The sequence below is a fragment of the Equus asinus genome, chromosome 1 (assembly GCF_041296235.1).
Source record: "Equus asinus isolate D_3611 breed Donkey chromosome 1, EquAss-T2T_v2, whole genome shotgun sequence".
NCBI classification, from domain to species: Eukaryota; Metazoa; Chordata; class Mammalia; order Perissodactyla; family Equidae; genus Equus; species Equus asinus.
The window spans coordinates 174,402,690-174,428,410 of record NC_091790.1 but is presented as its reverse complement, the minus strand read 5'-3'; the positions used below and the strand labels follow the sequence as shown (position 1 = coordinate 174,428,410).

At 40.2% G+C, this 25,721-nt stretch overlaps 1 protein-coding gene across 7 annotated transcripts in view; it reads left to right on the top strand.

Moving 5' to 3' along the window:
* CTTNBP2 (cortactin binding protein 2) overlaps positions 1 to 25,721 on the top strand; it is a 153,252-nt gene that overhangs the window by 105,662 nt on the left and 21,869 nt on the right. For all 7 annotated transcript variants that reach the window (XR_011504125.1, XM_014838473.3, XM_070512386.1 and 4 more), the window contains 6 exons: positions 941 to 1,058; positions 4,069 to 4,344; positions 6,806 to 6,901; positions 8,149 to 8,228; positions 17,965 to 18,051; positions 18,131 to 18,230. Coding sequence is in view for 6 of the 7 variants with exons in the window: in XM_014838473.3 (XP_014693959.3) it covers positions 941 to 1,058; positions 4,069 to 4,344; positions 6,806 to 6,901; positions 8,149 to 8,228; positions 17,965 to 18,051; positions 18,131 to 18,230 (757 nt within the window). In the remaining variant the exon portion in view is untranslated. The remainder of the gene's footprint in view (positions 1 to 940; positions 1,059 to 4,068; positions 4,345 to 6,805; positions 6,902 to 8,148; positions 8,229 to 17,964; positions 18,052 to 18,130; positions 18,231 to 25,721) is intronic.

Below are 25,721 nucleotides of genomic sequence, written 5' to 3'. Positions count from 1 at the left end.
GGTGTGTGTATATGTGGGGCGAGGGGAGTGATGAGAAGGATGATGCTTGTTTTTGTTGTTAGTTCCTTTTCATGGTTTCTGGTCTATTCAGTCTTGTGCTTATTCTGGTGGGAAATCAGTAAACAAATCATGGAGTGGTAAAAGTTGATATAACAGAGTTCCTTGAATAAATATCCTGATGTAATATCCTGCTGTGCAATTATTTATTTGAAAATGTTACCTATATATTGTCTTCTACTTTGATTTGAAAAATTTTGGAGAACTAAGACTTTTCAGTTCGTAAGGGTACTGATATTTTTTGAATGGAGATTTCCTGAAGCAACAGAGAAGAAGAAAAAGCTGATAAAGAGAGGGCACGTAACTTCAATATGTATTGGGAATGTTTTTCTAAAAACTCAGTCAACATGGCTTTCATATTTTTCAAATAAAAAAAATAGGACAGCATAAGATCTCAGATATAAATGTGCTGATGAGGACTCCGAGACAGAATTGTTAAAATTGGAACCCTGTGCTTATGTGACCAGAAAAGCAGTTCATAGTCTAGAAGACGGCAAGGAGCATCTGGTCGTAGCAAAAGTCTTTTTGCTTTACATTGCCAAATTACCATAAAAGGATACTGTGTGCTGAAGTCAATTTCTTTCTTAATTTCACTCTGCAAATTAAGTGATTAGTAAGCTAATTTTTTTCCTCTTGAAGCCTAAGAGGCTGTTCTGTGGAGCAATGTTTCGATCCTGTGATTCGCATTTAAATGAAACACTCGTTGCTTTTCATTTTGAGACAGTGTTTAGATTAATCTGTATATTTGGGTTGCTGGAATTGAAATAAGATTTCTAGCTGATAACTCCTGATTTGCTTGCTACAGGCAACTGACTTTTCCCTTGGATTTTTTGCTTGAGTTTATCCATTTGGATGTGAGGTAATAGAGCTCTTGTCTTTACAGAATTGCCTAGAAATCTTGTGCAGGCATGGAGGGCTTGAGCCAGAAAGGAGAGATAAGTGCAGTCGCACTGTGCATGATGTTGCCACTGATGACTGCAAGCATCTGCTGGAGAATCTGAGTGAGTGCCGTTCGCAGCTTTGTTTTCATCCTTCATCCACACTGCTGGGGCCTCTGGGACAATGGGAAAATATTAATGCAGCTACAGTTTTCTCATTCTCTTCATAGCCTTCTTTGAACCCTAGCTACTACAAAAACACTTTATTGATTATAAATGTGATGATTATTTTTTTCCATGGAGAATGGCTTCTTACAGAATCAGTTGCTATTCAAATAATGCTAGATCTTCCTTGTATTTTAGTGACCGTGGACAGTATTTAAATAATCATTGCTCTTTTCTTCTGACTTTGATTGTCGTTCTAGACATAAGATTAGCAAGGTATCAGAAATCCTGGCTGGGTACTTTGCCATTAGCTGGTTGTATGAATGTAGGTAAGATGGTTCTCTCTCGACATCTGGTTGCCTACCTGTCTATGAAGATAATTGAGGATCTTTTGGGTCCCTTCTGACTTTAAAAGTAGATGCACGTTTTATGAAAAGTTCACTTGTGTGTTTATAAAAATGAAGTGTTAGATCATACAAAATATCATGACCTCTCATGTCAAGATTATCACTCAATCCATCCAGTCAGCCAGCTGTAACAGTAATTCAACTTTAGCTTATATTCTAATATTAAGAGACAGGAAATAAATCATAAACTTAAGAGTAACTCATTCTATGGTATGAGAGATGCTAATAGGTACTATGGAAAAGACTAATGGGGATTGCGAGTGTGAGGTGGGTTTCAGTTTTTTAAATGATGGTCAGCGTGGCCTCAATGATAAGACATCTAAGCAAACACTTGAAGGAGGTGAGGAGGGCAGCTATGTAGATATCTCAGGGAAGAGCTTTCCATGCAGAACATCGAGTGGACAGAGGCTCTAAAGTAGGCGCAGTGAACCTGTTTTGTCTGAGGAAGTGCAGGGAGGGCAGAGTGACTGGGTTAGCATGAGCGAGGGGAGAGAAGTTACAGGATAGGGTGAGGGTGGAGGTCTGATCTTGTTGGAATTTGTAGGCCATCGCAGGGACTTAAGTTAGCCATTTCAGCATTTGAGCTCGGGAGTGGCAGGATCTGATGTACATTTTAAAAGTATCTCTGGCTGCTTTGTTGAGAACAGACTGTAGGAAGTCACAGGTAGAATCAGGGAGACTCGTTAGGCCAGTAATGTAGTGATTCAGGTGAGAGACAATAATAACAGCTCAGTCTAGGTTATAGCAGATGAGGAAGTGAGATGTGGTTGGGTTCTGGATATAGCTGAAGGTAGAGCCAACAGAACTTCCTGAAGGATTGAATGTGATGTCGGGGAGAGAGGGGATGCATGGATAACTCTGAGGTATTCCGCCTGAACAACTGATAGGATGGAGTTGCCATCACCTGTCAAGGGGAAGGCTGTGGCTGAAGCAGATTTTGCTATTGAAGATCAGGAGTTCAGTTTTGGATGTATGAATAACTTGAGATGTCGGTTAGGACATCTCTGGGGAGATGTCAAGTCAGCAGGAATTCCAGAGATGAGTATGAGCTGGATATATAAATCTGAGAGTCAGCAGTCTATAGATGATATTTAAAGTTATGGGACTGGATGAGATCACTAAGGAAGTGAATACAAATAGAAAAAATAAGAGAATTGAGCCTTGCAACACTCTATCATTAAGAAAAAGTGGAGGGACCAGCAAGGGAACAGCAGTGAAGAGTGACCAATGAGATCTGAAGAAATCCAGTAGGAGTGTATCAGAGAGCAGACAGAGATCAGTTGTGTCAGATGCTGTTGATAAGTAAGATGAGAACTGAGAATTGACAGTCGGAAATAAAATAATCCTGTAATTGTTCAGTTAATGGAAAAATCAGTTTAAGAAGTGGATCATAAAAATACGGATTTTTAAATATTTAATTTAAAACACACAAAGTCATTTTTTCATCAACTTTTATGTTAATGATTAGAGTTCCACGTATTCTTGTTACGAACAAGCCATGCTTTTAATGCTGCTTCTATGATTTCTGGTGTTTGAAGACTTAAACATGTTTATGAAGCAAACTAAAGGCAGTATCTGTTTAGAGAGAAATTTTTTTCTAATTTTATGTAGTTGTCTCATCCATACGTAATTAGATGACTTTTGTTTTTGGCATCTCCTTTGTTCAGCGTCTCTAAAGTGTTCAATTTAATTTTCATAGGAGTAGTAACTCATTTCATCAGTTTATGGAATATTTAATTTACTAATTATGGTAATGAGTTCAGCAGACATAGAAGGTTGGGAATAAACACAAGTGACTCTTGCTAAGCATATAATTGAATTTGCGAGAACCGAAGTACATAGGGTGCTGCCCATCTCAGTGGGGCCTCAGTCAGTTGGTGTCACAGAGAGATTGGAAAGATCATTTAAAAAGCTTCTGCACCATGTACTGTTTCTCAAATATTTACTAGTACTTACCATATAACAAAGAGTGTGTGAAATCTATTCTAAACATGAGTTCATTTACTCTTTATAACAACTCAATTGCACATTCCTTCCGTTTTGCAGAAGAAATTGGTGTATAGAGAGATCAAGGCAATGTAGCAAGTACACAGGGCTACTAGAAGGCTGACCCTGAGGCTCGGACCAAGGTCTGTATGGGTCTGAAGCCACTGTCCTAAGCACACTGACCTGCGCAATTATTCATGCCTTATTCATGATGGTGTCAATGAAGGTGAAGAGAAAGGGCAACAAAGAGAATTCAGGGTCAAGAGAGAGCTTTAGTTTTCTCAGATTTTTTTTTTCTTTTTTAAGAATTTTAGAATCTTGCTGAAGGGGAAGAGTGAATGAAATAGAAAAGGCCAAAGATAAAGGAAAAGTAAACAGTTCAAACAATGTGGTTCCAAAGAAACTGTGAAGAGACTGGGAGACCAAAGTTTACTCTAGTAGAACATTCAATTAATGTTCTTTAAAAAAATATGATAGCTGCCCTTTCCTTTGTTTTTAAAATGTTCATATCTGCTTATTTGCTGTTTTCTTCTATCAGGATTTTTTTTTTCTTAATTCTTTTGTTCTTCCAACAGATGCCCTTAAAATACCCTTAAGGATTTCAGTGGGTGAGATTCAACCAGGCAACTATGGTTCCGATGACTTTGAATGCGAAAACACAATATGTGCTTTAAATATCCGCAAACAGACATCATGGGATGATTTTTCAAAAGCAGTGAGTCAAGCTCTGACAAATCATTTCCAAGCAATCTCTTCTGATGGATGGTGGAGTCTGGAAGACATGAAGTTTAATAACACGACTGACTCCAGCATTGGCCTCGGTGCAAGCAGTGTGCGATCCATCATGCTAGGTATCAGCAGTCCTGCAATGGAGAAGAAGTTAAATTTCTGGGTTTATTTATGTTTATGGGCTCAATAACCTGATACTTAGTTCATTGATTAAATACATTCAAAGCTCACTTCTGGCAACTGCTGGTGCTGAAAACCTTGAATGTTCACAATGCAGCCATTACATAATGTTGCCTGTTAGTATAAAAATGCTTTTATGCCTCAAATAATACTTAGAGAGTAAAGAACATAAAAGCCCTTGATGAGGCTTTATGATTGCACTTGCTATTTTGATAAATGCAAGAAACTAACCACATTGCAGCTGCTTGCTGATGCACAAGTTCTGAACACAGCTCCAAATTCGTACTTGGGCTGTGCCAGGAATGCGGTACATTAACACCTTACCTCCAAGACAGGAGCCCTAATGAAGTTTAGAGTTGGAAGATGCACTCTACTGAAGATACAGTCAAAGCTTCCAAATAGGATGAGTCAGGTGATACCTGGTTATTTCTGTTTGATAGGCACCATAAAACATACTCTGAAGAACTTATAAAGATAAGATCTGCTTTCTGATGAGCATAATAAGTGCTCTATAAATGTGAATTGTCCCTGATTGGTTTCGTTCCTCTTAAACCAGGAGAACTAACAACTAGGGGCAGTCTGCTGCTATGCCAGAACTGTGCTGGACGCTTTATATACGGGACCTCAGCGAGTCCTTACAACAAGCTCATCTTACAGATAACTAAACAAGTTACAAGATGACGTGCGTGAGATCACACAGCTAAGGAGCAAAGCAGTCAGAGTTCAAATCCCAGTCTGTCTGATAGGAACGCCTGTGTGTTTTCAACAGCACCATGTTGTAAAAGGAAGGTTAAGATTGAGAGAAGAACGAGTTTTACCATGCGATTAATCTATCAGCTTGTTATATCAGAATGTGTTTTATTCTGTTCACTCATATATACTAAAACACTTTCAAAACACATATTACCACCAGTTTTAAAAGCAAATTATTCATGACAGCTTAATTTTATGGCTTTTTGGCATGATCATTAAAATAATTATAATTATTATAGAAGAATTATTGTATAATTAAATAGTTGCGTTAAGAAAATGTCATAAATGGGGCCGGCCCGGTGGCGCAGCGGTTAAGTTCACACATTCCACTTCTTGGCAGCCTGGGGTTCGCCAGTTCGGATCCAGGGTGTGGACATGGCACCGCTTGGCATACCTTGCGTGGTGTGGTAGGCATCCCACATATAAACTAGAGGAAGATGGGCACGGATGTTAGCTCAGGGCCAGCTTTCCTCAGAAAAAAGAGGAGGATTGGCAGTAGTTAGCTCAGGGCTAATCTTCCTCAAAAAAAAAAAAAAATTAAGAAAGAAAATGTCATAAATGATTGTCAGGAACACATTTTGTCCATACAGCAGAGTGTTATTCAAGGTGTGGTTCCGCCCAGGGGTCTGATAAATAAAGTCGCACAGCCAGGTTTTGAAGGAAATGGCCCTCTACCATCACCCTCCTCCAGCTAATCTGAAAACTGGCAAAGGCAAATGGGTATCACCACCATGGGATAGATTTGCCTCTGTGAGCAATGGATGCTGAGGCTTGAGGCTTCCAGTGTTCGTGCTTGTCACTGAGGTGTGGAGCACCCTGGTAGCATTGCAGATCTAAAAATCACTGCGTTTTTGGATAAAGGGCTTACTTTGGTGCCTTGCTGTAGCCACTTGATAATTGATAACTATAACATTATTGTTATTAATGCATGTATGTAAATGATTTTACTGTATTACATTAACCTAATTTAGGTTAAAGGGACCAAGGCCAGTAGAAAAGCAGAGAATTATAGGAGGGGTATGCATGTGTGTTGGGGCTGTGCTGAAATAAGTATTTAAGAATTGACCTGTGGAAGGGAAGAGATGGAACAAGTACTTATCACTAATCCCTCCCTTGAGTAGACACCTGTGAAGTGGGGCCCTTTCTGAGCAAGAGTGAGCAGAGGGCCCAGACTGTGAGAAGGCTTGCTTTATTCTAAGCCCCTGAAATTACCTGTTTTTTCTTGAATCTAAAAATTTGTTGGAAATGGGGGCAGGGACCAGAGCACCAAGGGCCTGTTGTCCCATCCACAGTGCTTGGGCTTTGTGAAGCAGGCACTGGAAGAACCATGAAAGGTTGTGATCAGCTTTGTTCTTGAAAACTTAACCCTAGAAATATTTAGTTGTATTTTCACTCTCTAGGTTTCTCTCTTAATCTCTCCTATGGAGGCTTTGGAAAAGCCCATAGTTTGAAGGTCTCCTCTTGACCTTCAACAAAAATTGTATTGGGGAGTTAACCCCTTGTGGGACCCTTTACATGTTCTGTGCATGCCTTTGGCAGTTTAAACTCTGGATTCCTTAGGGTTCTCACAGAGGAAATTGTACCTTGACCCGTATTAAAAAAATTACTTTTAAGCGTCTCTTGACTTTTCATTTTATTTTTCTCAACTAGGAAATGTGCCGTGGTCAGCAGGTCAGAATTTCACCCAGTCCCCATGGGACTTCATGAGGAAGAATAAAGCCGAGCAGATCACCGTGCTTTTGTCAGGTAAAGGTATTCCAGACTGAGGTAATGATGGTAAAGGGTTTGCTTCATGATTGTTTCTCGGTACCAGTTCTGAAATCTGCATGGTTTTTGTCCTGCATCCTCTGGTCATGCACATGTGAGTGTGACTCCCCCTAAACTAAGTCATTAGATGTTTTTTGAAATGTTTAATTAAGGAGAGGAAGAATCAAAAGCCATGCTCCTGACACCTGTTGTGAGGTGTGTCCTGACCATTGATTGCTGCATTTCTGATTGCATCTCAGTAGGAACAAGCCAGAGGCCAAACTTACACGTTGATGAGAGAGTGACAGAGACCATGTTAACAGAAATGTCTTTTGTGACTGTCAAGTACAGTGTATGATCCATATTATTATAATGGGACAAGTTCACGGTTTGTGAGCACCTACTGTGTGCTAGGCCCTGTTGTTTACAGCACAAGTATAAATTCATTCAATCCTCAGAACAACCCAATGAAATCTGTGTTTCTGTTTACCCTCATTTTATATATAAGGAAATTGAGGCTCAGAGAGATTGATTTTCTTGTCTAAGGTCCTACAGCTAGTAAGTGATGTAGCAATTGTCAGTTTCTCAGCTCTTGACTCTAAAAGGCTACTGATTTCATCGTTTATTTCCCATACTTGGGAATGGAGTCTTTAAAAATTCAGTTTCAGCTAATAAAGTTTTATTTTGTTGTTTGTACTTATTGTAGTCTGGGGGAGAAAAAAGTGTGAGACCATTCCAGAAAATTCCTTTATGCCCAAACAGTATATTGAGAGAGTGGCAGAATTGGAGGGAAAGTTGGGGAATAGATCTAAAGAGAGACTCCAGACCCGTGCATTAATGCTGGCTAAGGCTAGAACTTTCTAAAGATTGGTATTGTCTCTGATAACATTTGCTTATAAACAGTAAAATATTGAATCCAGCTCTCAGAGCAGATACCGGCTGCAGTGTTGGAGCTGGGACCTGGAGGCCTGGCTGTGATTGCTGGGAGGTGGGCTTCCTGGGGGGAGGATGCAGCAGCTGGGGAGCTCTTAGGAGGCCGGCAACAGTGGCTGTTTACCAGCCAGTACAAAGTGTTAGAATATTTTCACAATGGTAAAGGCACACTGGTGCTTTTTGGCCAAGTATCAGCTCTGCCTACGTAAGTGAACAGATATATTGCATCTTTTATGATAGATTCTGTTGTGTTTTGATCATTTATATTTAACAAGGAAGAGCCAATTTTCCTTCTGTGTACTTTTTTCTTACAGGTCCTCAAGAAGGCTGCCTCAGTAGTGTGACTTACACGTCTATGATTCCTCTTCAGATGCTGCAGAACTACCTCAGGCTGGTAGGTGGACGCTGCTGACTGGAGTCTTATACTCCCATCCCTGACACTGGAATTTTGGGTAGCCCATATGTATGTTTAGAAGAGTGTGAGCCCCAACTCACCCTGTGCCCTGTGCTCTGACCCCATGACCTTCCTCAACAGCCCCCTCCCTGGAAGGCTGCTGGTCATTTAGTTATGGATTTCCGCCACAGTCATCCAGGTGTCCATTGCCTGGACCCAGAGACTACCTGTGACTTGTGAAGTGTTTTAATTTGGGCAGGAGGAGGTTGTCTTCGCTAACAAGGACTTAGCGTCAAATAACTGGTCAAGAAGGAAGAGCATAGCTATAAATATCACAATACCTTGATATAAACTTTCATAATTTAAAATTGAGTAAATATGCTAGCTTTAGTTAGAATATTGATTTGGCCACTTTAACAGAAACCAACCAATTATAGCTTAAACAAGATAGAGATCTATTTTTCTCCAACATCTAAGTCCCAGCAGGTGAGAGATTCAAGGAGGGTGAAGGGACAGGGTGACCCCTGCAGGATCTCAGCAGCTTCTCTCTCAGCACGCCACCATGCCCCAGGGTGTTGTTTGTGTGGGATTGCTCAAAGAGTCACCTCTTCCACACCCAGGTTCTAGCCTGAGGGAAGAAAGCCTGGAGGGCAAAGCCATTCCTTTCAGAGGAGTTGCACACATCATTCCTACCCGTATCCCATGGACCAGAATTCAGATGTTCATGCCTAGCTGGAAGGTGTTGTCTTTTGCTGAACAACTGTGCACCCAGCTAATACTAGACAGTTCCGTTACTAAAAGGAAGAATGAGAGTGTTATTATCAAGAGAAAGTCACAAGTTCTGGTTACAAAATGGATGAACTTACTGCTTTGTATTTGTCCAGTACAGTCATGCACCACATAATGGCATTTTGGTCAATGACGAACCGCATATATGACAGTGGCCCCATAAGATTAGTGACATATAGCCCGGGGGTGTAGCAGGCTGTACCATCTAGGTTTGTGTAAGTACACTCTGTGATGTTAGCGAAATTGCCTAATGATGCGTTTCTTAGAATGTACTCATGTCGTTAAGTGACACATGACTGTACTTACTACACTCCAGGCAATATGCAAAGTGCTGATACACATTTATTAACTCCTCAAAACATCCCTATGAGGTACATAATATCACCCGTTTTATAGATGAGGAAACTGAAGCAGAGAGGTAAAACAGCTGCGAGTCCACATAGCTCGGGAGTGATAACGCCAGGATTGTGCAGGATTGATACACATGTGTGTCTGTGTGTTTGAGAGCTATCTAAAACTAATATTGATGATCTAAAACATTAAGTAAACAGTCATCTTGCTTGCTGCCTTAATTTGGAAAGCCTTTTAAAAAATGAGTGGGTTTGACTATTACCCTTTACAAAAGTTGTTCTATTGACTGTGAATTGATGTCTTTGTTCCTGATGAAAAGAGGTATTCAAAACTATTCCCTTGACCTTAGCTAGGCTCAGAGTTGGGACTGACCTTTGTAAAAGCAACCACAGGAGCACAGAAACCTTCAAAAACCTTACGATTTAGGAGAGATGGTGTCTTCTAAATCTGATACTTTCACTTTTTTCCTTGCTATTTGGTCTCCTCTCCCTAATACATCAAAGTAAGCCTGAGGTTACATATAAGGAGATTTGCTTAAATGAAGGTTGAAGTTGTGTGACCAACTGGTTCTCAGGAATGTGAGCCTCAGGGCTGTCAGCAGAGTCAGCTGTAGAACCACTTCTCTCCCGTCTCCGTTCTCAGCTCTGCGTCAGGCAAGGTTCTGGCTCAGTGCTTTTCATTCACCTGTTTAGATGATAACATGAATAGAAAGGCAATGCAAATGAATTACAGCTGCACATTAGCCTTGACTGAGTAAATCTGTCAAAGGAAATGTCTTCTAGTCACATTGTATATAGCGTATTCCAAGTACACTTCTGTGGGTGCCTCCTAATGGATAAGACTTAGTTTGACTAACAATGACCGACAAACCAGAGACTAAATTAACAACGTTGTTAGTTCTATTCTCAATTTAATGAGCATACACAAAGGACTTTTTTAAGCTCAGAATTAACTCTTGGATAAAGATAATAAAAACGTCTCACTCATTTTAGCAATCACTTCAAAACTTAAAGTGACTGAGATAATAATATATTATAATGGTTGTCAGTGTTTCTTCTTCCAGACAAGATTATAAACTCCTTAAGGAGTTAGACCATATGTTATGCATTTTTGTGTCCTGTTTAGTTGTTTAATTCAGTTGTTTGACAACTATTGAGAGCCTCCTTAAATGCAGGCAATGTTCTAGAAACTTAGGATATAGCTCTGTGTAAGATGCATTCCTTCAGTGATGGAGCTTGCTTTCTAGTGGGCAAAGACGATCAAAAGCCAATTAATAAATACATAATGTGATGGCTAGCACTGATTACAAGTAGAAAGAAAAATAAAGCAGATAAGGAGTTAAAGAGCTGGTGGATGAGATGCCAGAAAGAGCTTTGGGATGGAGTTGATAGGAAAGACCTTTCTGTAGTGACATGTAAACAAAAAACCAAATGAAGTGAAAGCAGTAACCTTATGGAGGGTGTTTGAAGCAGAGGTAACAGCAGGTACAAAGGTGTCTAGGCTGTTGATGAGGTCAGAGAAGTGACCGGGAGCTGGATCATGCAGGACCATGGCATGGACTTTGAATTTTATTACAAGTACGATAGGAAGTCAGTGTAAGGATTTAAGCCAGAGAGTGACATATCTGCCCAGTGGCACAGTAACTGTAGGCACGCTGATATGTCTTTGAATTGTTGGAAATCTGTCCCATAGATATGCAAACCTAGTATTATCTGAATTTTATTATTTGTTATATGCCAACCTCTGTTCTAAGTATATCAGTTGTCTCATTTAATTATTCTATGAGGTAGGTACTTATACCAGTTGCTCCCATTTTACAGGTAAATAAACCAAGACAAAGTAATTTGCCCAGGGTCCTCAGCGAGTAAGGGGTGAAACCTCAGGAATTGAACCTGGGCTATCTTCCATTCTCATGCATGTAATCATACTTAATACTACACTCATGCTCTACATAACAACGTTTCAGTCAACAATGGGCCACGTATATGACGGTGGTCCCATAAGATTAGTACCATGTAGCCTAGGTGTGTGGTAGGCTATACCATCTAGGTTTGTGTAAGTGCTCTCTATGATGTTCACACAATGACAAAATCGCCTGATGACACATTTCTCAGAACACATCCCTGTTGTTAAGTGACGCATGACTGTAGTTATTAGCCTGTTGGTTAAGAAAGGATTTCAGTAACCAGTTTTTAATATATGTGTAAATCTATTTTATAAAATGCATGTATTAAAGCCCTCATGAAGAAAACCACATGGAGTGAAAATTTTAAATCAGGCTTTTGTTTCTGTTTTTTTTAATGACGTTATTTTCAAATACTTTCATTGGAGTTAAAATGACACAAGTCAATTTTAAATCTCCATCCTTGAGTTAATAAGGAAACATTTAACTTAATTGAGTTTTGAATCACTAATAATTTATTATCATGGTTGAATTTTGTGCATTTACTCAAACTTTTTTCTTAACCACTTGAAATTTTATTAGCTTATTTCTAATCTTGTATTTTAATACTTCAGTGACTATGAATAATTATTATGTTAGAAAAATACTGGAATAGATCATTCTCATCTGAGCCCTACTTTAAAATACGGGACTCTGAATTCCCTAGGACACAATTCTTACGTTTCCACCACCTGTTAGATATGTGCCATGCTAATCATCAAAAATCTTGACTAGGAGAGGGGCCAGCCCTGTGGCATAGCGATTAAGTTCGCACATTGTGCTTTCCGCGGCCCAGGGTTCGCTGGTTTGGATCCCGGGTGTGGACCTGTGCCCTGCTTAGGAAGCCATGCTGTGGCAGGCATCCCACATATAAAATAAAGGAAGATGGGCACAAATGTTAGCTCAGGGCTAATCTTCCTCCAAAAAGAAAAAAAGAATCTTGACTAGGAGAGTCTACTTATTCTTTGTACATTCCAAAATAAGTTTACTACATTCCCATAAAAACAATGTTGTAAAGGATGGTTGTGTATCTAAGAAAGACCACAAAGCCCTGTCAATCCCCTTAGCACATGACCCGTTCTAGCCTGATCTTTTTCAGGGCAGGGAGGAGTAAGGCTGAGTCAGGTCCTAGTGGAAGGAAGAGGCCAGGTCCCTGCTGTGAGGAAGAGGTGGCTCCAATCCCAATGAGTCCTTTGGCTTCCATGGCAATAGTGGAAGAAGATTCTGGGCAGTGGGGCGAGCATCGGCCCAGAGGTCTGGAGCAGGAAGATTTCCTGAGTGCTAGAGCCTAAGTGACAAAAGAGCAGTTATGAACAAGAGTTCTATACTATAGTTGTTTTTTTTTTTAAATAGCTACAATGCGCAAATTATTATGTCTCTGTTAATAAATGAAGGCCTGTCTTCGTTTGAGGTTGGTAACCTAGCCTGATTTGGGCTTTTACAGTTTTAGTAAGCTAATTTTTAAAAACATATAGTGTGCGCATCTCCCTGTGTGTGAACTATCATTTCTCTTGAATTCCCATTGTTCTCTTATTCTATAAAGAGCAGCTGGTTAAAACCCTGCCTAACAATGAAGGACTCGAGTTTTTTGTAGCCTTGATGCTGGATGTGCCAATATTGTTTGGGAGGATTTTATATGAATAAATTGACAGTAACTGTTGTTTGTGGCTCTAAAGTCATAAATAAATTAGTTCTTTAAAACTGAGTGTTAGAAGAGGTCAGAATGAAACTCCTAGCTATAAAGCTTGACACTTGAAGCTATAGCCATCCCCATTACATTGGCTCAGTAAAGACCTTTATTTTTCATTCTTTTTTGAGTTCAGCATCTCTGCACGACCTAGACTAAAACCATCCCTGGACAGTAGAAGCTTTCCCTCAGACTCTGACAAGTTGAAACTCCGAACAAAAGTTGAGGTATAATTGCTTTAAAATAATGCCAGGAGTCTTAAAACACACCACAGGTGCCGCATTGACCATAGTGGAGACTGGAGCCCCTCTAGTAAACTCTGTTCTGCAGAAAAGCACTGGGGGAAAAAAATAAAGGGATGGATGGGCCTTTGTGGAGGTCATTGTTTCCATTTAATCCAGAGTTCGTTTGCCTCACAAAGCACTAATTGACATGTGATAAGAGCTTCCTGAATAGGCTGTGAAAACACAAAAATAAAAGGGTTTGGTACCAATTGTGATAATAAGGCCAGTGTCCCTTTACTAATGAGCAAAAATGTCACACTGCAAACGTATGCTTAGGGGATAATTCTGGTGACTACAATTCACCTTTTAGAAGTTGAGTTTGATTTTCATTTTCAAAGAACAGATCTGCTTTCAACACAATTAAAATATTTAACCCCCTCCCCACCCCACGCCCCAAAATCTGGCTGCCCATCTGTCTATCTGTCTATCTTTAGAGCCCTCTGCTGGAAGCATGGAGCATGTGTATTTATTATACCTCAGATCCTGCTATTTGGAGAAATGTAACACGGTAACATTAGAACAGATATATTTTCTTGGTAAAGCTTTCCATGTTTGCACCAGTCTCAGTAGAGTAACAGTCTCTAAGTAATTAAGTTAATTTTTTTCTTCAGATCTTAAATCATAACGAACGCAGCTATATCATTTGACAAGATACAACAAAATACCATTAACAAAATTTAACAATACCGGTTAAATGATGAGAAATGAAGAGAAACCTACTAATGGAATATGTGCATTACAATGTATGAACTGGAATTTTGTACATTTTTTTCTCTTTATTAATTCGCTTATTTATTTATATTTTACCTTATTCCAGAAAGGATATTAGACTATGTGAACACAAAATGCTTACTGCTAGTGAATGGCCTTTTCGATGAAATTTTAAATTGAGTGTTTCCTGTCTGTACTTCATAAGAACCTACAATCAGGACAAATGAGGTGTTGAAATTGAAGACAGCTTATCTATGAAGCTGGGTCTCTTGCTGTTATAGGATTTCAAAATCAATCTTAAGAAAGTGTAGGGAGTTTGATAGGATGGCTATAATGAATTGAACACTCTTGTTTTCAGAGTGAGGCGAGATTAAATTGCAATGCTAGTTGAAAATCTTGTGGGCAGAATATTCCGTAAATCTTGAAAATCTGTATCCTGTTTCACGGTGTGAAACAATCCATTCCTTGTGAGAGAATTTCTGCCCAATAAGTCATGGCAGTTTGGAATTGATTTGAAGAGCTCGAGACTTTGGGTTTAAAATTGCACTTGGCTAGCAGCACCTAACACAATTTCCCACAAAAATACTTTTGAAAGTGTTATTCACAACAGTGAATAACACACAACAGTCACAATAACAGTGAAGAATAGAACTGAGGTCTCCCTTTGCAAGAATCTGTAAAAATTTTCCACTACCTTTAGGGGTAAGAGAGTGTTAGGACACTTATTTGAGGCCTACTTGAAATTAGGTAGGAAATACTTTTATTTCTCTCTTACCATCTTACTAACAATTCAAAAAAGCAAGATTGACACCAGTTAGAAAATTGGGTGTATATCCTTTACTGCATAGTCTCGGCTTTTTGCAGCACCATGATAGTCTCCTCTGCCCACTGTCAATACAGGTCCTTCCACATCCATTCAGAGACGAAAGCTCCTAGAAATACGTGCGCAGGAAGTTCTTGGCTTTGGTGAGAGCGTGCTGCATCTGGGAAGTGTGTTATATAAGCACGCTCAGTGGGTTGGGTGCAGAAGCATCCTACTTTCTGGGACTGCAGTTTGTCCATGGTGGACAGCAGAGGTTCAGCTCACTGCAGCCATTGCTGCATCCTGGAGTCTAACTAGCAACTATAGACACCAGCCTGTCATCACCAAATGACTGAAGGCGGGGATTCAGCTGGAAAATTAGCAGACGGAGAATGAAGCCAGTCATGGTCCGCACATCTTGCTTGACTGCAAAATTCTTCCTGTGGTTTCATAGTACATAATACGAATAACAAGTTAACTTTATACCTATGGAAGAATACTGCAAAACAGAATGGAGTTATCATTCTGAAAACTCAGAGGAAGAACATACCTTAAAAATTCCTAGAAAAAAACAAAAAAAAGTTTGGAAAATTGTTTTCATTCTCTAGAGAATATAGGCAGATGGACTACAAAAGCACAGCAAGAAAGCCATGGTAGAGCACAGGCTTAGATTAAAAAGGAAAAGTGTTGGAAACGAGATGGGTGAGGTAAGGAACTCTAAGAGCAACTAAAAGTGCGATGACGTCATTAAAATTCTTCTTGAGACAATAAAGAGCAAAAGTGAAATAGTGAATATTCTATTCAGTGTTCTGAAAGACTTACTTGAGGAGCTCTCCCAGAATGTAGAACAGGGTTATGAGAAGGGGACAGATACACTCACAGAGAACAGAAAGGGAACTTAGACATTATAGGTGTTCCTTAGAAATAGAACTAGAAGAGGGGAAATTATCAAAAACATAATGGAGGAAAAATTTCCTAAACCAAAAAAAGGTCTAAGTGTATCAAAAAGACTTAACAATGTTCCGTTTAAGATTAGCAGAAAAAGGCGACAACAAGACAAATCTGGGCAACATTTTGTAACTATGAGTACAATCTGTATATCCCCCCAAGTTTCCCCATCTCATAGATAGAAATGAAAACAGGTTATTCTTTAATAATTCTTCTTTAATAATAATTTACCTCTAAAGTCTTGTGGCTCCATAGCCTCATTGCCTAGAAGCAGAACCTCAGCTGAACTTTCTAGGATATTCTCTCTGCTATGTCTTCAGGGGAGTCCCTGTTTGGTCTTGGTTCTTACCAAGACCTCTGTCATTGCTTGTTTCCCAGACCCCCAGTACCACAGAAAACAGCCCAGGCCAGCCCCTGCTGAGTTCATTCCTGGCTTTAGGATGCTGACATTCCTTGGGTAGCTACAGCCACTGTCATGTTTCTTCCAAGTACACCATTCTCCCTGTTTCTGCCTAGCCCCGGCATGAATTGAACTGTTCCCTTTTTTCCTGAAGGCTTGTCAGTAGTGGAATAGTACTCATATTCAGAGAAAATCACTGGTGGCTACCAGATATGTTGTCCTTCAGAGCCTAAAACCCAGTCCCAAGTCACATCAAGGGGTTCCTTAAAGGACCACTTCCCTCCTCGGCTCAGTCTGAGAGCCAGTGGGGTGGTCAAGCCTGGGTTTCCTCCATGTTCCTGGAGTTCCTCCAAGCATGTCTTGTTCTCCTTGGAGGCCAAAGCTCAAGTCTTAAAGGCCCCAGTAAGGAAAAATTTCCCTCTTCCTTCCATGCTAACAGCTTTCCCTCAAGCCTTCCTTTCATATCCCAGAATCAGCCTCTTTTCTGTAATGATGGACCAAGGGCGGCATATTCACTGTTTCCACAGATGTCCACCCCAAACACCCTCAAGAATGTGACCTTCCCCTATGATCTCGAAGGGGCAGCTTCATCAGAGCACAATAGAGTAACAACAGCACAAAGATACATATATGTATATATATGTCTTTACATTGTCCCATTCCAAATTATAAAGAGAGAACAGACCCTTTCGTGTTTAACATTTCTCTGAGTCTAGATGACTCAATCTTCACACATGAGCTAAATCAACTATACTGGTTAGGTTGACACTTCACCTGTTCATGTTCTTTTCTGCAAGACCTTTCTAAGAAGAGAGCATGTGGGCTGGGAGTGGGAGCTCAGCCCTGGGATGATGGAGGTAGGAGGATGACTTCCCCCTCGACATCACTGCCGTTGTTCTATGTAGATGGTCATTGGCTCTCCATCTCACTGCACCTTAAATCTCCATGTGTTCTCAGGTGAAGCATCCTTATACAGGAGGAAAAGGTAAATCCTATAGAGATCCAGGCGGGAGATTTTCTAGTTTACAAAGTAAAAGTGACCAGTCTCTACCCAGATTTCTTTGAAACACTGAATTCCATAATGGAATAATATAGAGAATTGATCCAAGAATTTTATACTCATCAAAGTGTCTTTTACATAAGATGTCAACACAAAGATATTCTCCAATATACGATAGCTGTGAAAAGATTACACTTATGTATCCTTCTTAAAAAAATACATAAATATACATACACGTGCACACACACATCAACTATGCAAAGAAAAAAGCTGGAAGGAAACAAAAATATTTATAGTGGTTGCTTCTAGGTGCTGACACTATCAGTGATTTTTATTATTCTTTTTTATGTTTCTTTGTATTTTCCAAAATTTCCTTAATGAAATCACTTGCTATTTAACCACTTAAAAGCAAAATAAGCGTTGGAAAAATTCAGTCTAAAGAGCATCTGCAAGGGAAAATAAAGAAAAAACTACAAAACATCTGCGAGGGACAAAGTACACGAGGCACTGTGTTCCCAGCTACATACTGAACCTCACTGTAGAAAACAGAGAAGAAAGAGGATGCTTTTTCATCAAATGTCAGCTCTTGCAATAAATAAATACTGTATAAAATACTACATAAATATATAAATACCATATTTGCCAGTATTTCACATTAAAATGAAAGACTTCAAGTGCCCAGTGAATAAAGTTGATCTCTAAAATATTATTTTTGATCTTTTGAGAGGCTGAGGACCTCAGAAGGGGAATTTCACACTTGTGTGTCCCTGTTTTTCTCTTCTTAGCATTTTCACCTAAGGTCTCTTCTTGGTTTATTAATAGGTCGAGCAATATCATAATGTCATTTTCCACGGCCCAGAAGGAAGCTTGCAAGACTACATAGCACATCAGCTTGCACTCTGCATGAAGGTATCGATACTTGCACACCTCCCATCTCTTTGAAAATTCAAAATTGTGTAGAACTAATCATTCTATTTCCTTATCTCAGCACAGACAAATGGCTGCCGGATTCTCCTGTGAAATAGTGAGAGCGGAAGTGGATGCTGGTTTCTCCAAGGAACAGCTGGTAGACCTGTTCATCAGTAGCGGTAAGACAATTGCCGCAAACTGAATTGTGATAACCGAAAGGCACACTTTCAATGATGCCATTAAAAGGAAATAAACTTTGTTGCCTGGGGATAAATTTAAGTCAGCTTTTCAATTATTCAGCAGCTATGGGATGAAAATTGGGAACCTAGGAGAACACTGGCAAAAAAATATTTTCATGTATGTATCATTGAATTTATTGCACATCCTGTATTTTCTTTTCTTATTTTTTTAAACTTTTGTTCCTAAATCATCTGTTGTAGCATTCAATATAAACTGGCACTAGAGGCATACCAAGTACGGAGGTGGTAGTAGCAGTCTACCCTAGCGGGACAAAGTATTATATCATTGAGGCTGTTTAGAATTGCATGGTGGTAATAAAAGGCAAGTTGGTGTTTAGTAAATTTTATTATGAGTCATAAATTCTCTACAACCAAAGCACCACTTATTGCAGTACTTGGAGCAAACTACTTTGTCCACCTAACCGTAGGTATGCTGTTGACTGGCACTTTGCTAAACACATTACTCATGTTAATTAGCTCATTTCATCTCAGATAGCCCTGTGCAAATAGGTATCCTTCTCTCCATTTGAAAGGTAAGGAAACAGGCATAGAGAGTTTCAGTAACTTGCCACAACCACATAGTGGCAGAACTATGATTAAACATGTTTAATATAACATTTTCATGAATTTTCTATCTTAGGCTCCAGAGCTTAACACCCCAACCCCAAGCTTTACCACAGGCAGAGTTAGTGTAACCCTGCACAGCATAGCATAACTCGTGACTGTGAAACAGAGCTGAAATGGACCAGACTCCAGTCTCCAAGGGCTCAAAGCCATAGAGACCCTGAGGAGGGGGTAAAGGAGGGAGGCAGTTGCAAAATGGGTGAAGGATGAATTGAAATACAAATTCACATCTCTTTTTTAGGGGGAGGGGTGCCTCTCATCTTTGGAGCCATGATCAAGGGAGCTATCTTGTGGCTAGGATAGCTGCTGACTAGGCTTACGAAGAAATTACCAGCAGTTCCTAAATCAAGAAATAAAATTAAGGGGCAGGTTTGGGAAGAGGAGTCCACAAACCTAGAAGCACATTTTGGGGACAGGAAAATCCCACCAGAATTTAAATGTTGCTGTAGTACTCAGGTCAGTCTTTGGCCAGAAAGTAGTGAAAGCTACAGAAAGGTGTTTTCTCTGATGATGTTACCAGTAATAGCTAACATTTATTAAGCTCTGACTCTGATAGGTCCTGTTCTAAACACTGATTTATAAGCATGTAAACACTTGAGACAAGAGGTTAAGTACCCTGCCCAAATATCCCACAGCGAGGACCCAGCAGAGTGGTACTCAAACCAAGCAATCTGGCTCCTGAACCTGACCTTAATCACCACTAGCCACTGCTCTTTAAAGACTCACCTGTGCCACAATTTCTAGTTCTCCCCTTAGTTATATAATAAAAGCCCTCTACATTTTTTTCAACTTTTAGTCTTGTTTCATCTCAAAGTAAGAAACTAAAATATTTTGTTTTCACCCTATCAGGGTCGATAGCACTTAAAGACTGAATTCTGCTCTAAACTTAGCTAAGAAAATCAGAGAGTAGTGAATAAGGTCGTAAAGGATGCACAGGTAACCGACTCAGCACTTCTGTGTCTTTGGGGAGCATCTTCTTAAAAAGAGCTCCTCTTCTTAATTTCCCAATTTGGTGAGTGGCACCCGTGTCTTGGTCCCTCACACTTGGAACTCAAGTCTTATTGGCAAGCTTGAAAATCTAAATGCCCACAAGTGCCAAAAAGCCACATTAAGGGGTGAAACAGGCTGGATGGGCTGGGGGAATGAGGGGGGCATGTGTCCATCTACCTGAGGGCAGCTGCTCTCAGTTCCAGCAGCTTGCTACCGGCAGAGGTGTAGATCCAGTGTCCTAAGGTCTTATGACTTTGAGGAAGAAGCCAGAAATCCAGGTTTGTATATGACACTTTGGGGATTTGTTCTTTCAATGTTGTCAACTATTATGGTCCCTTCACCCCTGTCCCATATATGGCCAGTCCATAGTCATGTCCTGCCAAGTTGGTCTCAATGCACCTTTTTCATCCATCCCCATTAGTACCGCTCTACTTTAAGCCCCCTTTTTCGACATCTCATCTACTTTCCTGTAAGTGGCTGCTCTGCCTACTGCTTCTCCTCCCTGAACATCCTTCACGAGCCACCAGACCCCTTATCAAAAGCTCTCTGTGATTCCTGCTCCCCACATCCCTCTATTGCCCACTGAACTAAGTTGATGCCATTCAAGGCCTTGCATTCTAGGACATTGATCCGCTTCATTTGCTCATCTGATCCTTTTTTATTTTATTTTTTGTTGAGATATAACATTATGTAAGTTCAAGGTATACAATGTGTTGATTTGATACACTTACGTATTGCAAAATGATTACCACTGTACCGTTAGCTAACACCTCCATCACCTCCTAGAATTACCATTTCTTTCTTGTGGTGAGAACATTTAAAGTTTACTGTCCTAGCAACTTTCAAGTATATAATACAGAATTGTTTGCTATAGTCTCCATGCTGTGCATTAGGTCCCCAGGACTTACTCATCTTATAACTGAAAGTTTGTGGCCTTTGACCAACATCTCCCCATTTCTCCCCCAGCCCTTGCCAACCACCATTCCACTCTGTTTCTATGAGTTTGGCATTTTCAGATTCCACATGTAAGTGGGATCATACAGTGTTTGTCTTTTTCTATCTCACTTATCTCGCTTAGCATCATGCCCACAAGGTCCACCCATGTTGTCACAAATGGCAGGGTTTCCTTCATTCTCATGGCTGAATAATATTCCATCGTGTATATGTACCACATTTTCTGTATCCATTAATCCATTGACAGACAGGTTGTTTCCATGTCTTGGCTATTGTGAATAATGCTGCAATGAATACGGAAGTGCAGATATCTCTTCAAGATCCTGGTGATGTAGAGCATCTTTTCATGGACATGCTGTCCTTCTGTATCTTCTTTGGAATATCTGACCCTCTTGTAAATAGATGACTAAGCTCTAAAAGAATATGATTTTTCTTACTCACATGTCCTTTGCTTTTCCACTGTCTATGTCTTTGTTCATGCTGCAACTTTCATCTGGCATTATAGAGTAAACACACAAACTCCTCACCCCACACAGGCACTCTACAACATGCCAGGCACTATGCAAAGTACTGTGTCGTACAGTACTGATTAAAATAGACATGTTTTCTGCCCTTCTGGAAACTACAGAAAAAGCCCTTGTTAAAATGCTTTAAGGACACCTCAAACGAAGGCTTCTCTGATCCCTCCAGATATAACAACTCCCTCTGATGAACAGCAGTAGAGCTGTTTATACCTCTGTGCCCCATCTAACTGTGGGTAAGGGTGGTGAGGGTATTATTTGGGCTTTAGCCTTGGCCCACACACGTGTTGTATTGTGAGCTCCTTGAGGGGTAAATAAGCTATATAAGCTCCTAGATGGCTTATTCTTCTATTTCTTCTTGTACACTCATTGCCAATAAATGAGTGAGTGAGTCTCCTAATACAAGAAATAGCATGGGCAAAGAAAAAGGGAATGTTAGTGATATTCAGGTGTCAGCAAGTAGGAGAACATGCTTGCAGTGGTGGTAGAAAGAAGTAAGATTAGAGAATGCAGGAGCTGGGAAGGGAGTAGTCAATGATAGGGCATAAAGATAGAGTGAATTGGATTTGAAAAATGAAGTTTTCAAACAATAGACTCCAACATCTCCGTTCTAACAACTTTCTTATGGAGGAAATGGTGTATCATCTCCAAATATGAAAGGACTTTTATTGTGTATTGGGCTCAGTAATTTATAAATGTCAAATAACTTCTTTCTCTTTTTAATAACAAAAGTATGACACAAACACAAGATTCGTCTGCTAAGACTTTGAATGCATTTGCCCAAGTTAGCAACCTGAGCATTATCATAAATTCCTTGGTTTGCCTTATTCCCCACATCTAGTCATTCTGGAGTTCTGCAGAATCTACTTCCTGTATCTTATCTCCACCGTCTGCTCTCCATTCCCCCTACCACCTATCATTTCATGCTCAAGGGACTCCAGAGGCCTCATCACTAACCCTTCTTGTTTCCTCTGGTCTCTCTCCCTCCACAAGCCCTCCCACGCTTCCAGAGGGCTCACTCTAGAATATAAAACTACTCCTGACTATTCCCTGCTATTATATTCCATTGGCTCCAGGGTAAAAACTAAAATTGTCTGAATGTTAGGTCAAGAACATTCTGATCTGGCCTCTGATCTTACCCTTGCTGCTGTCCATTGTCATCTCCTGAAACTCCGTCCAACTATCACCATCATTACCTCAGTAAGACCCACTCCTATTGACAGGTAACCAATGAAGAGATAATAGAGAATGTTCACTTTGAGTAGAGTAGCTGGGAACACCAGAGGCCTCTGAGTAGTGCAAGGGAATCTTGAGTGAACCAGAGGGAAAGATCCATCAATGGGTGTGGTGTCACTTCTTTTGTAGTGCAGAAAGCACATAGCAGGGAATTTTCTTTTGGTCAAGAGATGATGGAAAAGGACAAAGTGGGGAAGGCAGAGATCTGGATGAGAGAAAAGGGGTTTCTAAGCTGTTTCATTGAAGATTTTGGAATAATGAAGGTATAGGAATTGTCTATCAGTTACTCTCCTGCTTTTCTACCAAGAAATTAAATTGATCAGGTTACATTACTACAGTGAGAAATACTCTGATTTGTAGATATTCTACATTTACTCCTGGTTTTTAACCTTATTTTCTTTAAAGAAAGAGATTTAAAGTACAGTTAATGTGCTGCATAACGACATTTCAGTCAACAGTGGACCACGTATATGACGGTGATCCCCTAGGATTAGTACCTTATAGCCTAGATGTGTAGTAGGCTATGCCGTCTAGTGTGTGAAAGTACACTCTGTGAAGTTCGCACAGTCATGAAGTCGCCTGACGACACATTTCTGAGAACAAATCCCTGTCATTAAGCAATGCATCACTGTACTTGGATTGCGCTGGCGTTAGAATGTTGAACTTTCATCTTCCACTGTGCACAGCACTTGTATTACCTTATTTATTCTTCTCGATGATTCTGCAGAAGAAAGCCAGTGAAGAGAGTCACAAAGAATGAATAAAAGAAGTGTACAAGCAAAAAATACAAGAAGGAAGGGTAGCAAATGCATTTTGAATAATTAGCCTTAAGAATCTAAAACTTATATGGAGATTAAAATGGTGCTAGTGAAGAAAAGAATGTAAAACAGAAGAACACTTCAAAAAGAATGACGTAGCGCTTATGCTAGCAAGGGGTATTTTGTGTTTATTTTAAAATACTGTTCATCTTCCTTTTCATATTGCCTTTCATGAAAGACAGTCACATCACATGGCTCTGTTATTTTATAAGAAGGGTGTGAACATATATTAGAATTGGGTCAAATTTTGCCTCAGTGTAAGGTATGCAGTTATATTAGCAAGACAGATACTTTTTTAAATTACATGTGACAGTAAGTAGTAAAAAAAAAATTTAAATAAAACACTAGATGAGTATTTTAAAATAATACGATGAATTCCTGAGAGAACTTTCCTTTGTAGAAGTAATGAAGATGGAATTACTGTAATAATAGTGGAAGAATATGGTCATTGGAGTCTCCATAACTGAGTTCACCTCCTTGGAAGCTGCATTACTCGAGGCTCTTTGAAGGTTTGCCCCTTCTCATCTAGAACCTCAGAGCATTACTTTAAGTGGACAGTGTAAAAGATGAGCTGCATTCCATCCCCAAGGGGGAGATTATGGACTTGGGGTCACTTTAGACACAAAGAAGTCTAGATTTAACTAGAAGTGTGATGTGGTAATTATTTTTAAACCAATGAGTGTTGGTCTACAAATAACTATGCAGAACTTTTAAGACAAGAGTGTACAAAACTGGGGTGTGGCCCGCACCCAGCCAAGAGGGTGTCTGATTAAGATTATCGACCTGCAGAAGAGGAGCAGGGCTGACATTGCCTATAAAGTTGGAAGGAAAAAAGGACAAAAAGAGCAGATTTGTTTCAGAAATAGGGGTTTGATGTAGCATAAGGCAAAAGGAATCCGAATAGCTGATGTTTGGCTACAGGCCGAAGGGAATCTCCAGCTATAAGATGGGGTGGGTGGTGTCTTTTTGTCTCCATAAACCTTCATTAGAGGCTGGTTAATCCTTCAGACGGGACACTGTAATGACTTCCTGCTTCTGTCGTTGGTTAATATATTAGACGGAAACTATGCTAAATAAGCTGAACTAGACACATGCTTTTCTCAACTGAAATAAAACTTACCTTTGAACCAACTTGTTCAAGGATGTTGAACTTGTGGTCAGATGAAGAAGTAGATGTTACTGAAAAATTGAGGACATGAGGCCCGCGGTGTTGAAGACAAAGCTTTTCACCAAAGAAACCCAGTCTATTTGACCCTTGATTGGCACCTCACAGGAAACCAAGATAAACACAGATAAGGTAGAAACCCAACCCAACTGTTATGAACAGCAACCCTACCCTCTTTTGTCTAGTGCACAAGCTGTCCATTAAATATTGGATTAATTAAGTCGTTAGCAATGCAGTCTTTGCTTGTGGACTCAGGAGAATGTTTATCTCTTTCCAAGAGACCTCCTGCACTCCTGTAAACTCATTTATTTTACCACAACCTGAATCCTGCTTGCTGCTGCCATCCTCATGTCCCACCATCTGCTGGACTTCTCAGAAGGGATGCCTCACTCATGAAACACATTGAGCCTGAAACATAACCCGTCACCCCACCACCACCTCCAGTGCACTCTTGCTCACTGCCTCCGTTAACTGTACAACCCCTTCTCTGGTGATCCTTCAGAAGTGTCTCTGATATTTCTTCTCTGTCCCTCTCAAGACAGGCAACTACTAAGGTTAAAGACTCCATCTCAAAATGCCTTCTCATTTTGTGCCCTGGCCCTAGATGAGGCTCCCATTACCTCTTGCCTTCACCTTACCAATAAGAGCTTATAGATGTGTTCTGTTTCTTTCTTCTCCAGTCAGCTCTTGGCATCAAAGTGAGATCACAAAGCAGGAGTCAAATCCTCTTTATTCCCCTCCTTAAAGACTCTCACTGATTCTCAGAGCTGGTAGTTTCTCCCTCCTGACACGACATTCTGGGTCTTTTACTTTTCATTTGTGCCTGGGTTCTGAGGCTTCATATCAGCAAGTCTCACCCCTGGCGGCACATAAAATGCCAGTGTCCCAGGCCCAGCACAGGCCAATTAAATCAGAACCGCTGGGGATGGATCCCAGGTGATCCTACTGTGCAGCCCAGGGAGGGGGACACAGCCTACCACTGCTGCTGCCCATAGCTGTGGTCACTTTATCCCATTCCACTGATGTGGCTCTGCCCCAAGCTGCCAGCCAGTCCTGACTGGAGGTGTGTATCAACTTTGAGCTCACCGTCATGCCACTTTTCAGCTATTCTGACCTTGATTTG